The 14,048-nt window shown below is 45.6% G+C and overlaps 1 protein-coding gene across 1 annotated transcript in view; it reads left to right on the forward strand.

The window, feature by feature from the left end:
• DOCK2 (dedicator of cytokinesis 2) overlaps positions 1–14,048 on the forward strand; it is a gene marked incomplete at its 5' end in the record, with an annotated part of 407,839 nt that overhangs the window by 45,117 nt on the left and 348,674 nt on the right. Inside the window, 5 exons of the mRNA XM_082650723.1 lie at positions 2,742–2,823; positions 8,043–8,178; positions 10,264–10,339; positions 12,107–12,183; positions 12,771–12,896. Coding sequence (XP_082506849.1) covers positions 2,742–2,823; positions 8,043–8,178; positions 10,264–10,339; positions 12,107–12,183; positions 12,771–12,896 — 497 coding nt within the window. The remainder of the gene's footprint in view (positions 1–2,741; positions 2,824–8,042; positions 8,179–10,263; positions 10,340–12,106; positions 12,184–12,770; positions 12,897–14,048) is intronic.

Raw genomic sequence — 14,048 nt, forward strand, 5'->3', positions numbered from 1 at the left:
AGAGTTGTATCAAATATCCTCAGTGGTTCTCACCAGGGTCTTAGCACTGTTGCGGTGGAAAGCTATTCTTTATAGCAAACTTAAATCCCTAATTTAAAGAATGAGCCCAGCTCATCTGGCTAGGCCTCAGCAGACACTGTGAACAAGTGTACCTGCTCCCTTAGAACCCACTTTGAGATGGTCTGCGTGTCATAGGCCCCTTGCTGTTCCCTGTCAGCTGCTCCAAGGCACCTGTGACAAAGATCCCAAAAGCACTCCCTGCCTCTCAGAAAACACAAAGATTCCTCATGGCTGAATTGACAAGGGTGCCTGGCCTGCTGGCTCATCTAAGTGATGGATGGCCTGAACCAGCCCTGTGGAGGGAGGCAGTGGATCAGTGAGGTGGCAGCTGTGTTCCCCGATGCGCCACACCGAATGATGCGCTCGATGGGGCATGCCTGAGTGATGCCTCTGAGAGTGCCAGAGACACAGGGAAGCCCTCGGGAGAGTGAGGGCTGAGGAGGAAGGGGACAAAGGGGCAGAACCCTGCTCCCTCCCCCGCCCCAAGGATAAAAAAAAAGTAGAAAACAAAGAAAGAAGAGAAGAGGCATGATACAGGAAAGGGGCAGGGGAACGTGGAAGCACTCCCCCAAGTCGGTCTGACTCTGGGTAGCTGTTCTCTCCCTAAGAAACCAAATTTCTCCATTCCTGCCTTCCCTAGCCAGCGTGTGCATACAGTGAGCCACAGGCAAGTTAGGGCATCCTCAGTGTGGCCCAGATGTGAGCTGGAGAGAATTTGGCTGGGACCAACCTTTCAGTATTGGGATGTACGATGGTCCGATTCCAATGGAGCCTGCAGAGATTTGGTTTGGGAAAGTTAAGATAAATTTTGGTAGTATGAAAAAGAAAGCAGTTCAGGCATCAGGCCAGTGGCAAGGCTAATTTCCAAAAGGAGCTCAAGAAAGAGTTGGAATGGTTCTCCCTCTTCCCCTGAGGAGGGTGTCATGTGGAAGAGGTCTTACCTGTCTGGGTGCCAGTAGGCCTTCAGATTTACCACCCAGGTCTTCCTGGGCAAAGATGGATGGGGCCAGCTCAGCCCTCTAATTGCGTTTCTGATTTATGATTCTCTTTCCCCTAGAAGAAAATTGCTGGTGCCTAGAGTTTAGACCTAGCAGGCTAGTTCTCTACTGGACATGCCACATGTGATTAAAGGTCCTGGGAAATACCCAGGTATTTCACTATGACAGTCCAGAAATAACCAATGGAAAATAATTAAAACAATTTGGGGGGGGGGATGGAGCCTTGGAGACTTCTTGGTTATTTTGCTGAAAATTCCACTAAAAATTTTAGATCTTACTAAAAAAAAAAAAGTACATTTAACTTGATTAAATTTTAACCATTGGTTAATCTGGGACAGTTTTCTTTTTGTTGTAAGTTCTATTTCCCCCTTGAACCTTGCTCAGACTGCTCTTAATAGTCTTCTAGGGGTGAGTGGAGAGAAAAAAACAAGGCATCAGAGAGAACAAACCTCTAAAAAGAAGGCACTTTGCTGAATTCTCTTATTATGCCTTTTTTGGGCTGACTTGGTTTTTGAGTTTTATTTTGTTTGTATCCTGATTCAAGATAACGGGCATTTATTTAGAAGCAACTATATGCTCCTGGATGGCATGGAAAACTGAATGACTCAACTCAGCAAACTCTACCAAGCTTCTCCTAAGTTAAAGAATGCTAGGTTTCCTGATCTTGTCGATGCAGCTAGACTGACTAGTATGAACCACACAGGGTTGTGTGTATGATTGCTAGAAGATGTGTATTGATGAATGATCAGATGTCAGAACTGTGTGACTGCCCTTCATAAAACCTGTCAGTGGGTTCTCATTACTATCAGGATCAAGTCAGAATCCTTGAATGGCCTGTAAAGCCTACATGGGCTGGCCCATCTTTCTAATTTTTCTCTTACCATTTTCCCCTTGGATCTGTCTTTTAGGTGCATCAAACTCCGTCCTGTCTCAGGGCCTTTGCACACGTTTGCTTTGCCTGAAACATTTCCCTTTCCCACTCTCTTTTTCCTGACCAACTTTATTTACATGTCACATCCTCAGCAAAGACTTCCCTAACCACCCAGCCTAGGCATGGTTCTTCTGATAATACATTGTCACAACATCCTGAACTTTTTTTTTGTAGCATGATTGCATATAAATAGTTGCCACGACTGCATTTAAATCATTACTTAAGTGTATCTCAGATAATGGCTAAGGCCCTCTATGGTCCAACACAGTGTGACATTCCTTCAAGGAAACGGTCCGACATCTAATGGATAATTTAAAATAATGCAGATCTTTACTCAATCTTGAAAGGGGAATAGGGTGGGAAGGACAAATACATTCTTAATGCCCAGCAAAACGTACAAAAATCCTTTCCCTCTCACTTCTGCCACTCTTTATCACCTCTACAGAGAATGCTGCTGCTCTTCAAAAATATTAGATAGCTGGGTTAGAATTTGCTTACTAGATGGCGGAGGGAAAGAGGTTGTGAGTACCAAGTGTTAGTAATTCCTTACCCCTGCCTGTCTAACGTCTGTCTCCCTGACGGGACTGTGATCTCCTGGAGGGAGGGACAGACATGGAGAGCCTGTCTCAGACACTCCCATGTCCCCAGTTGCCAACTTGGTGTTGGGCTCATAGCAGAGGCTTGGTGAATATTTTTACCTTATGAATATTGAGACCCCTAGCAGTAATGGGTTGCCACCCCTCTTCCCACAGCGAGAACTACCTGGTGCGATGGGGCAGCAGGGGCTTCCCAAAGGAGATTGAGATGCTCAACAACCTGAAGGTGGTCTTCACGGTAGGTGTGCACTGTCCTCTTGTACCACATCCCATACTCACGGACATGATCTTGGAGATGGGGCTGGTCAGGCGCTCAGGAGGGAGCGTGGCCTTGGTGCAGAGCTGTGTTCTGGGCTTTCTGTAAAAGGAAGCTATTGGGAAGATGGATCTCCTCCTTGCTCTCTCTTCCTCGCTCCCTATCTTACTCGTGTGTACCCAGTGCAGAGCACTGTGTGAACAAGCACAAGCCTCTTCCAGCAGTAATGTCTAGGTGGACTAGGTACAGCAGCTACTCTGATTTTCTGGTTGATTCATGGTTAACTTGAGTTCCTGACTTTGGTTCAGACCATCTAGAAACCTTTCCAAAATACATCAGATTAAAAAAGGCCTTCCTAGAACATTGACTGCCTTGGTAAATTAGACATTCTGAACATAATTAAGTCATAGATGACTAAAGATCTTACGATTCCCTGGGATCATCCTTCTAAATACCAATACTCACCAGGCAAGACGTAACAGAGAAATGTTGAAATCAATTGCTATTTGGATGATTTATTTCTGAGAGTGAACTGGCTTTTTAGTTCTAGAAAGGAGAAGCAGTGGAAAGAAGGAGATAAGAGTTATCATTTCCAGCAGAAACCCCTCTCTTCTGTTTTCACCGAGTGGTGTTCAGAGTATGATCTTAAGATATCTGAGGATATTGGTGTTTTCTGCAAGCCCCTCTGGGGAGAAGAGCATTTATGAGATTTTTCACTGTGTCACCTGTGTTAGCAAGAGAGATTACAGAGGAGGAGCGAGGGAGGGGTTTGGGCATTACAGAGTGACCGACATGCTGGATTAACCTACCTTGCTCCACAATAATTTTCCAGTTACAGGCCATTAAGTTCTATGTCTTATGTTACAATTAGATTGGAGTGCAGCTGATTTATTTTGTTCGTTATTTCCTGAAAAATGGGCTAGAGGCATGGAATAAGATCATAGATCCTAATTGCTTAGACAAAGTTTTCTTGGCATATATAAATGTGCCTCGGTGCCGTTTGTCTGTTATTAGTTAGAAGGAGGAGCCTATTTATTTTCTTGATAAATAGGAGAGTCCCACGGGGCTTCCTGATTAAACCAAGAGACAGATGTTTCACAAGAGGGAGAGGGACGGGGAATCAATCAGTGGTTCATTTTGTAGAGAACCAATTCATGATGTAAACGTGCAGGAAAGGTCATCAGTAAATTTGTGTCACTCAATAATAATGAGAATGTGGTCCTGCCTTTGCGGAATTCTGCCTGTGCCACCACCTCTTCTTCACACAGCAAACGAACTTGAGAGCCTTGGTTGACTGGTTTAATGCGTTGACACTTCCTTCTCTTGAAATGATGGGAATCTTCATTTCAGGACAAGGAACGTCACGGTGCTCTAGCTTCTTTTATTGATTCAAGTGCTACCCAGTGAGCACCTACTGTGTGTAAGCTCTGTGCTGTGTCTGGGGATACAGCAGTGAGTAAGCTGATAGGCTCCTGCCCTCAGGGTGTGATGGGGGGAATTCAGAAAATAATTAAATGAATAAATAAGAGAGATCTCAGAAGGCAATCCATGCCATGCAGATAATTAAAACAGGGTGATGTGATGGCGTTTGACTGGGAATTACTTTCAGTTGGGCATCGAGGTGATGTTTTCGATATGAGATACGACTCGGCAGGCACATGCCTTGCTGGCCTCCTTTCTCCTGTCTCCGGATGTCAGCTCTTCCTAGTCTCCTCCTTGGAGGCAGAGCCCAAGAAGCTGGCACGTGGCTTGGGCTGATGGTGGCGTTTCCCTTCCGTCTGCTTTATGAGCGTTCACCCTCCGTGGCCCTGTAAGAGGAAAGCGCACATACCGCGAGGTTTCCTAAGACTTTGCCCAGTTTGGGGGTTGCTGCTAACACGTGGGGGACAAGAGTGAACAGTAAAAGGAACACTGATGGATGACTAAATCAGGTAGCGCGTGTTTTAAGTTTCGTGTCTCAGCTGCCCCAAACGTCTGAGTTTTGTGAGGCCCGAGTGAGAATGATCGGGAGACACCGCAGACTGAAGCCTAGTTCTGAGATTGCCTGTTTATACACTCTCCAGAGAATGACCTGTGTTCAAGCATTTTTACTTTGCTCTCATAGCAATAAGCTTCTCTAGTACCAAGGGCCTCTGATGAGGAAGCTCTTAAAGGTCTCGTGTCTTCTTTTGAGCAAGTGAAATTTTTTCAGAGAAGAGGAGTGGAAAATGGACTTACCTAGGAATCTTAAATAGTTACCTAGTGTATTAATTTGCTAGGGCTGTCATTACAAAGTACCATAGACGGGGTGGCTTAAACAATAGAAATGTATTTTCTCACAGTTCCGGTAGCTGGAAATCCAAGATCAAGGTGTTGGCAGTGTTGGTCTCTTCTGAGGCCTCTCTCCTTGGCTTGCAGATGGCCACCTTCTCCTTGTGTGTTCATGTGACTGTCCTTCTGCGTGTCTGTGTCCTAAACTCCTCTTCTTATCAGGACACGAGTCATACTGGATTAGAGCTCACCCTAATGACCTCATTTTAGCTTAATCACCTCTTTAAATGCCCTGTCTCCAAATACAGTCACATTCTAAGACATGAAGGGGTCAACATATGAGTTTGGGGGAGACATAATTCATCCCATAACATTTAGGAAGGAACCTGTCAGGTGACAGGGCTTCTGTGTCTCTGGAATGCCTCTGAAAGATACCAATATAGATATTTCAAAAATACAAAAAATCCTAATGGGAGGAGGGAAGTAATTAGGGATGGAGGTCGTTGTGAGGGAAGCAGGACTTGAGCTGTTAAGGATGGAAAGGATTTGGATATATAGAGGAATAAGGGATAAACTTTAGAGGTGGAGGTACAGATGTGGGGCTTAGGAAGAAAGATCTAGAGTCGAAAGTGAACATTGTGTGTTTGTGGAACAATAAGGAAATCTTTGTGACAAAAATAGAGTACTTGCATGCTGAGAATAGTGGGGAATCAGTGGGATAGGACAGCTGGAAATATATTTTGTCTAGGATATTTCATGTCAGCTGGGGAAAACTAGCACTAACAGGGTAGCAAATATCGAGCTATTAACATTGTTGCAGGGAGAGAAATGAAATGATGAACGTGGCTCGTAAAGATGAGTTTCAGGGGGATTTCAGGGTGGGTTGGAGGAAGGAGTCAGGCAGGCCAGAGAAGAGGCTGTCCCACCATCTGGATGTGAGATAATTGGAATCTCAAACTCAGCTGCCTGCTGGGCAAGGCGGGAGATGCAAATGAGTGGAGGGGCTGCCTCCATCAGAAAGCCGCCTCTCCCCTACCTTCCCTGTCTCCCTGCCCAGTGGGGAGACTTGGGAGAGTGGAGAAGCAGCTGTCCATTCCTCCAGCTTTGAAAGGACAGCCCTTGTATCAGTGAAGATTCTCCAGGGAAGTTGAACCAGGAAGATACGTAAATAGGTAGATTTGTTGTGAGGATTTGGCTCATGTGATTGTGGGGGCTGACAGGTTTGAAATCTGTAGGGCTGGACGGCAGGCTGGAAACTCAGGGAGGATTTCTATGCTCTAGTCTCGAGGCAGAATTCCTTCTTCGCTGGGAAACCTCGCATTCTGTTCTTAAGACCTTCAACTGATTGGATGAGGCCCACCTACGTTATGGAAGGTGTGTCCTTTACTTAAAGTTAACTGATTGTAGATGCTAATCAGACCTACAAAATACCTCACAGCAACCTCTAGACTAGTGTTTGATCAGGCAACTAGGCAGCATAGCCTGTCCACGTTGACACATAAACCCCCAAGCAGGAAGCTGTGGACCACTTTGAGGCCATGTCTTGTTCCCAGAGACTCTGCACACCCCTCCCTCTTCTTCCCACACCAGCCACAGTGAGAGGCTGGGGATGGCTGCTTTACCCAGGCCCTGGCTCTGATGTCAGCTGACAGGCTGCTCCCAGTACCTATGCCTGCATGAGGATTAACTCAGAAGAGAAGCGACTATTCTCTAGTGAGGCCAGGCCCAGGAATCTCTGCTCTGATGCCAACAACATGCCTTGACATCCCTTCTCCAGCTGATCTGAGCTGGAAGGGGGTGCCAGGAACACCGAAGCTTTTAGATTTGAGCAGGGCACTTGAATGCTGAGGTAGTCCAGGTGGTTTCCCTTCCTGTGTGCCTTTGGATGGTGAAAGAAATGTATGGTGGTGGTTAGGTGGATGGACTTTGGGGTCAGAGTGACCGGACAGTGTCTGCAAGGACTGAGGTCATGTCCTCGGGGAAGACCCTTATCTTCTTTGTGTCTCAGTTTCCCCATATGTCAAATGGGGCTGCAGTAATAGTATTAGTGATGGGACTTCGGAGTGTTGTGAAGGATCAAATAAGACGATGATGTGTGCAACACTGAGCACAGGGCTTGAGACATCAGCTTAGTTCACGGTTTCAGCGTTCCTCCTCCTGAGCCCACCCCTGTCCCCCTTGCAGTTAGGTGTGGCCACGGCCCTTGCTTTGGTCACTGAAATGGAAGCGGAAGTGATATGCCTCTCTTCTGGGTGGGAGCTTTAAGAGCCAGTGAGTGATTTGCCCCGTTACCTTCCCCTGCTCTGGGGACAGTGAGTGCACCTATTGTGACAGGATAGATCCTCCAGCAGCCAGGGGCCCAGAGTGAGTGAGTGGAGCCCCCGCCCATCTGCACTGGACCGGTAGCCTGAGCTGGAAATAAACCCTGTTGTGTTAGAAGCTCAGATACTGGGGTTGTTTGGTGTCACAACAACCCAACCCCGAGTGATATACATGCATTAGGTGCTCAGTAAACGGTGATTGTTAGGATTTTTCCTTCCTCCTTTTGCCTTCTCCCTCAGAGGTGCTGAGCGATGACCAGGTGGATGGAGTCATTTGCAGCAAATGCTATTTTTGGATACATCAGCTGGTATATAGAGACGGCTACCTATACAACTGATACTGTACCTCTATCCTTCTCTTCCCATCAGTTTGAGGTGGAAGAATTGGGATTGAACACTAGAGCCCTGTCACCCAATTTCCTTTCCAAAACTCACCTTTCTTATGTGTGAAACGGGGGTGATAGCTTTGTTTTCCGCCTTTCCCAGGACTAACTGTATGATTGGTCCATGGATGCTAAGTGCTAAGCACCAACCTCCCCCCACCCCCAGAATTTACTATTACTGAGTTTGCTTTTCTACTTTTTGTTCATTAGACACATGGTGTGTAACTATTCGTTTCCTGCCTTACAGGATCTTGGAAACAAAGACCTCAACAGGGATAAAATTTACTTGATTTGTCAAATAGTCCGAGTTGGGAAGATGGATCTTAAGGATACGAACACAAAGAAATGCACGCAGGGACTGAGGCGGCCTTTTGGGGTGGCAGGTAATGACACACCACACAGCACTAACTGTTACTGGAGTGCACATTTTATATGACTGAATTTTGAAGATTTTTTTTCTTTCGCTCTCCTCCTTGCCCTCCCCCCCTCAAAAACTTAGGCCAGACAACCCCTAATACCTACATTTCCTGTGACTAAATCAAAATAATTGGTAACTAAGTCTAGATTTATGATGAAGACGGTGAATGATGGAATCCCCGTGTCTGGAGCAGAGCGCTGGGACCACAGTGCAGTCTGAGCAGTCGGCACCTTCACTCCCCAGCACAGTGAAAAAGGAAGAACAATATGGGTGGGATCTAATTATGAGGAGCAAATCATTTTAAAAAAAATATCCGGGACAGGAAATGCAGTTACACAGAATGAGTCACCCACCACACATAGAAATCCCAGCTGGAAGTGGACGTGTGGAGAGCTGGCATAACCGAATGAGGCTGCTTGAGAGCGGCAGCGCCTCCACACTGCTTCCAAGCCTTAACTCCCTTGGGGGTTTCCAAGACTTCACCATTCTTGTCCCACTTTTACAGTTTTTGTTATATTTGACTATCACTTGCACTATTATTTACCCAATATATTTTCTCTTAAGGAACCTTCTTTATTTAAACTGAAGTACATTTTTTTTCTTAAAAGACAATTTAAATACCTGTGGAAATAGCAATTTGATATGGGAGTTTTACTTCTTTTTTTAAAAGTATAACATTTTAGTTGTGTACCATTTATAATGCTTGTATACCATATCTAAACCCAGTGTTTCAGGTTTCTCACTTCAGGACACCCTGATCTTCTGTTATCACAAACCTGCTGGCTGTCCAGTGAGTCCCCTGGCACTGCTTGCAAAGGGGCGAAGCGGAAGAAGTTAGCTTATACTGAGCCAGCTGGTGTTTCAGCTTAGCATTATTGCTAGCTAGCTAGCTAGGCGATCTTGGACAAGCTTATTCCCCAGGGCCTTAGTTTCATTATCTGCAAAATGAGGGACTTGGACCTGGTTGATCCATGCCTTGGTCTAAATTCTCTGATTCTATATGAGGGACACTTTTGGCATCACAATGTCCCTGTTAAGGCAGTGAGGGTCCTTCAGCCTTACTGCGAAGTGTGTCTTTGTCTCCAGGTGTAGCTGGCTCTCTCTTTTGGTTTCAGGTGACAGCAATCTGGTGTAACTGAAAGGTTTAGCAATAGATTGCTTCAGGCATAGCTGGATCCAGGAACTCAATTGAATTTACAGTATGAAAAACTCTGGAGCCAGAGGGAGATGGTTCTACCCAAATCATTCTCACTGAGAATGGGCAAGGGGGGGTTCTGTTCATCAGAGAGAATGGATGCTGGTCAGGTTCCAATAACAGTTTCCCCTCCTTCTCTCAGTTCCGTACCTCCTCTCTTGAGCTAGATGCAATCACTAGTTGATTATTACCCAAGCAGTTTTAATGGCTCCCTGACTGGGGCCTGGAGTGTTTGAGGAATTTCATGCTACTAGGGTTTTGGCTCTATTTGGCTAGCATGTCTCAGTGCTCCTCCCCCTGCCCCCATTTCTATAATCCCTGCTCTAGTGCAGGAGTTCGTTACCTTGGTTTTTTATGGACCTTCAGTGGCTGATTTAAGAAGTTTCAGAGGGATTCAGAGGATCCCTCTGGAAATGCAGGGTTCAAGGATCCACAGATAACGTGTCTGTGCCTATGAGCACGTTTACGAAAAGAGGGTGAATAAGTGTTCAGATGCCACAGGGAGTCACCGCGCTTGGGTTTTGTCAGCACAGTAAACATCCAGTACAAATATGTCAGGTCCAAACCTAATTAATTCCATAAGCACGGCTCTGACTCTTTCCTTTTGGCCTCTGCCAAGCCCTGGGTTCTTGGATGCTTCCCTGACTGTTGACCTCCCAGCCCGGTTTGCCCAGAGGCGTTTGCCAGTTGTTGCCTGTAATGAATCCTTGCTGTCTGTATATCGTCTCATGCTGGCTTGCTTGCCTTTTTAGGCTTTCCTGTCCCAGCCTCCTGCCCTACAAGCTCATCCCATTCTTACCCTTTCCTGGGAGCAAGAGGGCTTAAACCATTAATTCATTTCTCTTTTCTTTCTAGTTATGGATATAACAGACATCATCAAGGGGAAAGCAGAGAGTGATGAAGAAAAGCAGCACTTCATCCCTTTTCACCCGTGAGAGATTTCCCATTTCTTTCCATTCTCTGAAACCACATCCTTTCTGATTGAGGGCCACACAAAAGCAGGGTGAACTGATTCCCTGAGTTGATGATAGCCCAGGTAGGACCTCCCAGGAGGAGGGCAGGTTGAGAATGATGGTCTCAGTGCTGAGGCATTCAAAACCAAGCAGCTTATACAAAGAACTATTAAAAATCAACCATAAGAAAATGACCCAATTTAAAAATGGGCCAAAGACCTTAACAGACCCCTTACCAAAGTAGATATACAAATGGCAAATAAGCACATGAAAAGATGTTCCACATCAAATGTCATCGGGGAAATGCAAATTAAAACAACAATGAGATAACTACTACATACCCATCAGAGTGGCCAAAATCCGGAACACTAACGACACCAAAATACTGGTGAGGATGTGAAGCAACAAATATTCTTACCCATTGCTGGTGGGAACGCAAAATGGCGCAGCCACTTGGGAAGACAGTGTGTTGGTTTCTTATAAAATTAAACATACTCTTACCATATGATCCAACAATCATGCTTCTTGGTATTTACTCAAAGAAGTTGAAAATATGTCCACACAAAAACCTGCACACAAATGTTTATAGCAGCTTTATTCATAGTTGCCCAAACTTGGAAGCAACCAAGATGTCCTTCGGTAGGTGAATGGATAAATAAACTGTGGTACGTTCAAGACAATGGAATACCATTCAGAACTAAGAAGAAATGAGCTATTAAGCCACGAAAAGACGTGGAGGAACCTTAAATGTGTATTACAAGTGAAAGAAGCCAATCTGAGAAGGCTACATACTGTATGATTTCAACTATATAACATTCTGGAAAAGGCAAAACTATGGAGACAACAAAGGGTTGAGTAGTTATCAGGAGTGTGGGAGGGATGGACATATGTTGTTATATATTTGTCCCAACCTATTGAATGTACACCACCAAGACTGAACCCTTAGATGAACTATGAATTTGGGGTGAAAAAAAAAACCAACCAGCTTCTCACCTATTCGTTCATCAGATGTTATTTATTCAAGGGACTTTGACTGAAGGCTGGCAGAGGGCTGGGCGTTGTGCCAGGCGTGGGGGGATGAGGTGGGGAACAAGGTCGACGTGGCCCTTTCTTCCTGAAGCTTATGTTTAGATGCAGAATTAAATGAACAAAAGACTAAGTATGACAGGGACCATGAAGCTGTGAAGCAGCAGCGTATCAGGAGCATATAACAGGAAATCAGAACCTAATTCTTGCGGGTGGAAATATCCATGACTTTAGAGGAGGGTAGTGAGGAGGGTGAATATCCTTTCCTTGATCTAAAACAAGTTTGAGAAAGCCGGATCCGTAGTTTCAGAACTTTGTCCTCGTTTGTCTAAGGAGGATGGTGTTTTGTTACAGATAATGAGGTCAGTGACTCTAAGTCATGGGATTAGGACTTAGTATGAGCAGCTAAAGCCTTTTCCACCTTGCTGAGCTCATTTTGAGGGCTTGGGAATCCTTCCTTTTTAAGAGTTTTCCTAGGAATAAAAATGGCCTCTACTTGTAGCATTGGTATTCCCCAAATTTCAGAGCCATGTTGCTCTGTGAAAAAGAGAGATGTGCTTCTTGATGGCAGGTACACTCTCTGAGCTGACATGGGCAGGCTCACTTTTCACCTAAGGTGTATGGAGGGGTTGGGCAGCTTTCTGGAGCTCCTGGAACCACAAGGTAGGGACCCCATGGGGGTACCACGCAAGTATTTTGTGCTCTCTTTTCCTTTCTAGGGTGACAGCTGAGAATGACTTCCTGCACAGCCTGCTGGGCAAAGTCACAGCCTCCAAGGGAGACAGCGGAGGGCAAGGTAGAGTGCCAACAGGCCAAGTGGGCTGGGCCTGACTTCAGCTTGAGATCCCTTGATTCTGTGGCAAACAGATCAAACTCCTAAACCCTGGGAAACATAGCCTTCCTTCCAGACAGACCGTTGTGAGGAATGGGGGAGTGTGATCTACAGAGCTGGAAATCTCTAAATGGGAAGCAGAAGGAGGCATGTCCTAGTGCCTGAAGGAAGAAGGGAATTGGTATAGCCTATCTCCTATGTGTCAGGCACTGTAAAATGTTTCCTTGTTCAATTTCATCCTTCCCACGGTCCTGTGAGATAGATGGTATCAAACCCACTTTACAAAGTCTGGGTTTAGAAGGGTGCAATGATTTGGCAGAAGTTGATCCTGCCAGAAGTAACCTGTGGGATTTAAGTTGGAGGTGTCTTGCTCTAGAGCCCCTCTGCATCCTGCCTTGCATCCTCCCCCGGGGCTGGGTCACTGCGTCTGTGGCCGCTTGTCTCTGCTTCCATGGTCTCCTCCAGAGAGAGACCAAGGGGAGAGATGATGGGAGGGTGAGGCTGAGGGAACACCTTGAAGTTGACTCTTCACCATGAGCATTCCCTTCCAGGCCTCTGGGTGACCATGAAGATGCTTGTGGGTGACATCATTCAGATCCGCAAGGACTACCCACACCTGGTGGACAGGACCACCGTGGTGGCCAGGAAGCTGGGCTTCCCGGAGATCATCATGCCAGGTTCTCCTTCCCCCTGGGCGGGGCTGGGGGTGGTCTAGCTAGTGTGATCCATTTTCTTTTTAAAAAGTCAACTACTTCTTTTCTACTGCTTTTCTCTATTTCTCTCTCTGAAGGTAACCACTGAAAACAATTGTTATATATCCAGAAATCTTCTGTGCATTCACATAATAGACACAAGCACATAAATATACACACATGCGCCCACCCCCAAAAATGGGACCCGCACTTCACATACTTCATATACCATTACTTACTATACTTTACATAGCGTTCTGCAGCTCACTTCTCACGTAATAATTTATCATGGACATCCTTTCCACTTTACTACACGTGGAATAATTTCACTCCTCCTGGGGTGAATACTGACATTCTCTTAAATTGCTAAGCTATTTTTTTATTACCAAAAGAGTCCACGCTCATTGTAAAATGTCCAAATGGCATGAAAAGATTTAAAGTGAAACCTTAAAAGCTCTCTCAAATCTTTGTCTCCGGAAGTAACCATGATACGTATTTTCCAAATGTGTATGTAATAAAAGAAAGTAAATGGGACTGCATGCTAGCACTCTTTAGAAACTTCCCTCTTTGCCTGAAACTTGAGTCTAGGACTTGTGTCCATAACCACTCTCGCTGACTTACCCCTTCTGTCCACAGTTGCATGGTGGTCCACTGGTGGTGTAATTTAGCTATGCCTGCTTCACTGAGACATCAGTCCCTTGTGCATTCCCCTGTAGGGTTTTCAGCTCTCACCCCCCCATTCCTGAAGACCCTCCACACCTCGTCCCTCACCCCATCCGTGTTCCTCGGACACAGAAAGTTATTCTGTCTGCTTCTGCACAGTAAGAGATCTGCGGAGAGAACCATCTGTGGTTGTTATTCATGCACCAAGATCAATCCAATTGGAGTTTGCCTTTGCCTTCCCAGAAGGTGTCACTAGAGGATGAAAATTAAATGATTTTTAATGGAGAAAAAAATACGGCCAGTGGTGACCATCCTACCTCCCTTTTTGCAACTCATTTCCTACTGTTCCTCCATCCTCTTGTTACCTACTGCTCCAGCCTCCCTGATGAAGTAAAAATGCTTTTCCAAATCGTTCTGATTTTAACTTCATTAACAGACAAGGTGTGGCACTTCCACCAGCTCCCCAACTCCCCG

Source organism: Grampus griseus (assembly GCF_964374135.1).
Source record: "Grampus griseus genome assembly, chromosome: 3".
In the NCBI taxonomy this organism is placed as follows: Eukaryota; Metazoa; Chordata; class Mammalia; order Artiodactyla; family Delphinidae; genus Grampus; species Grampus griseus.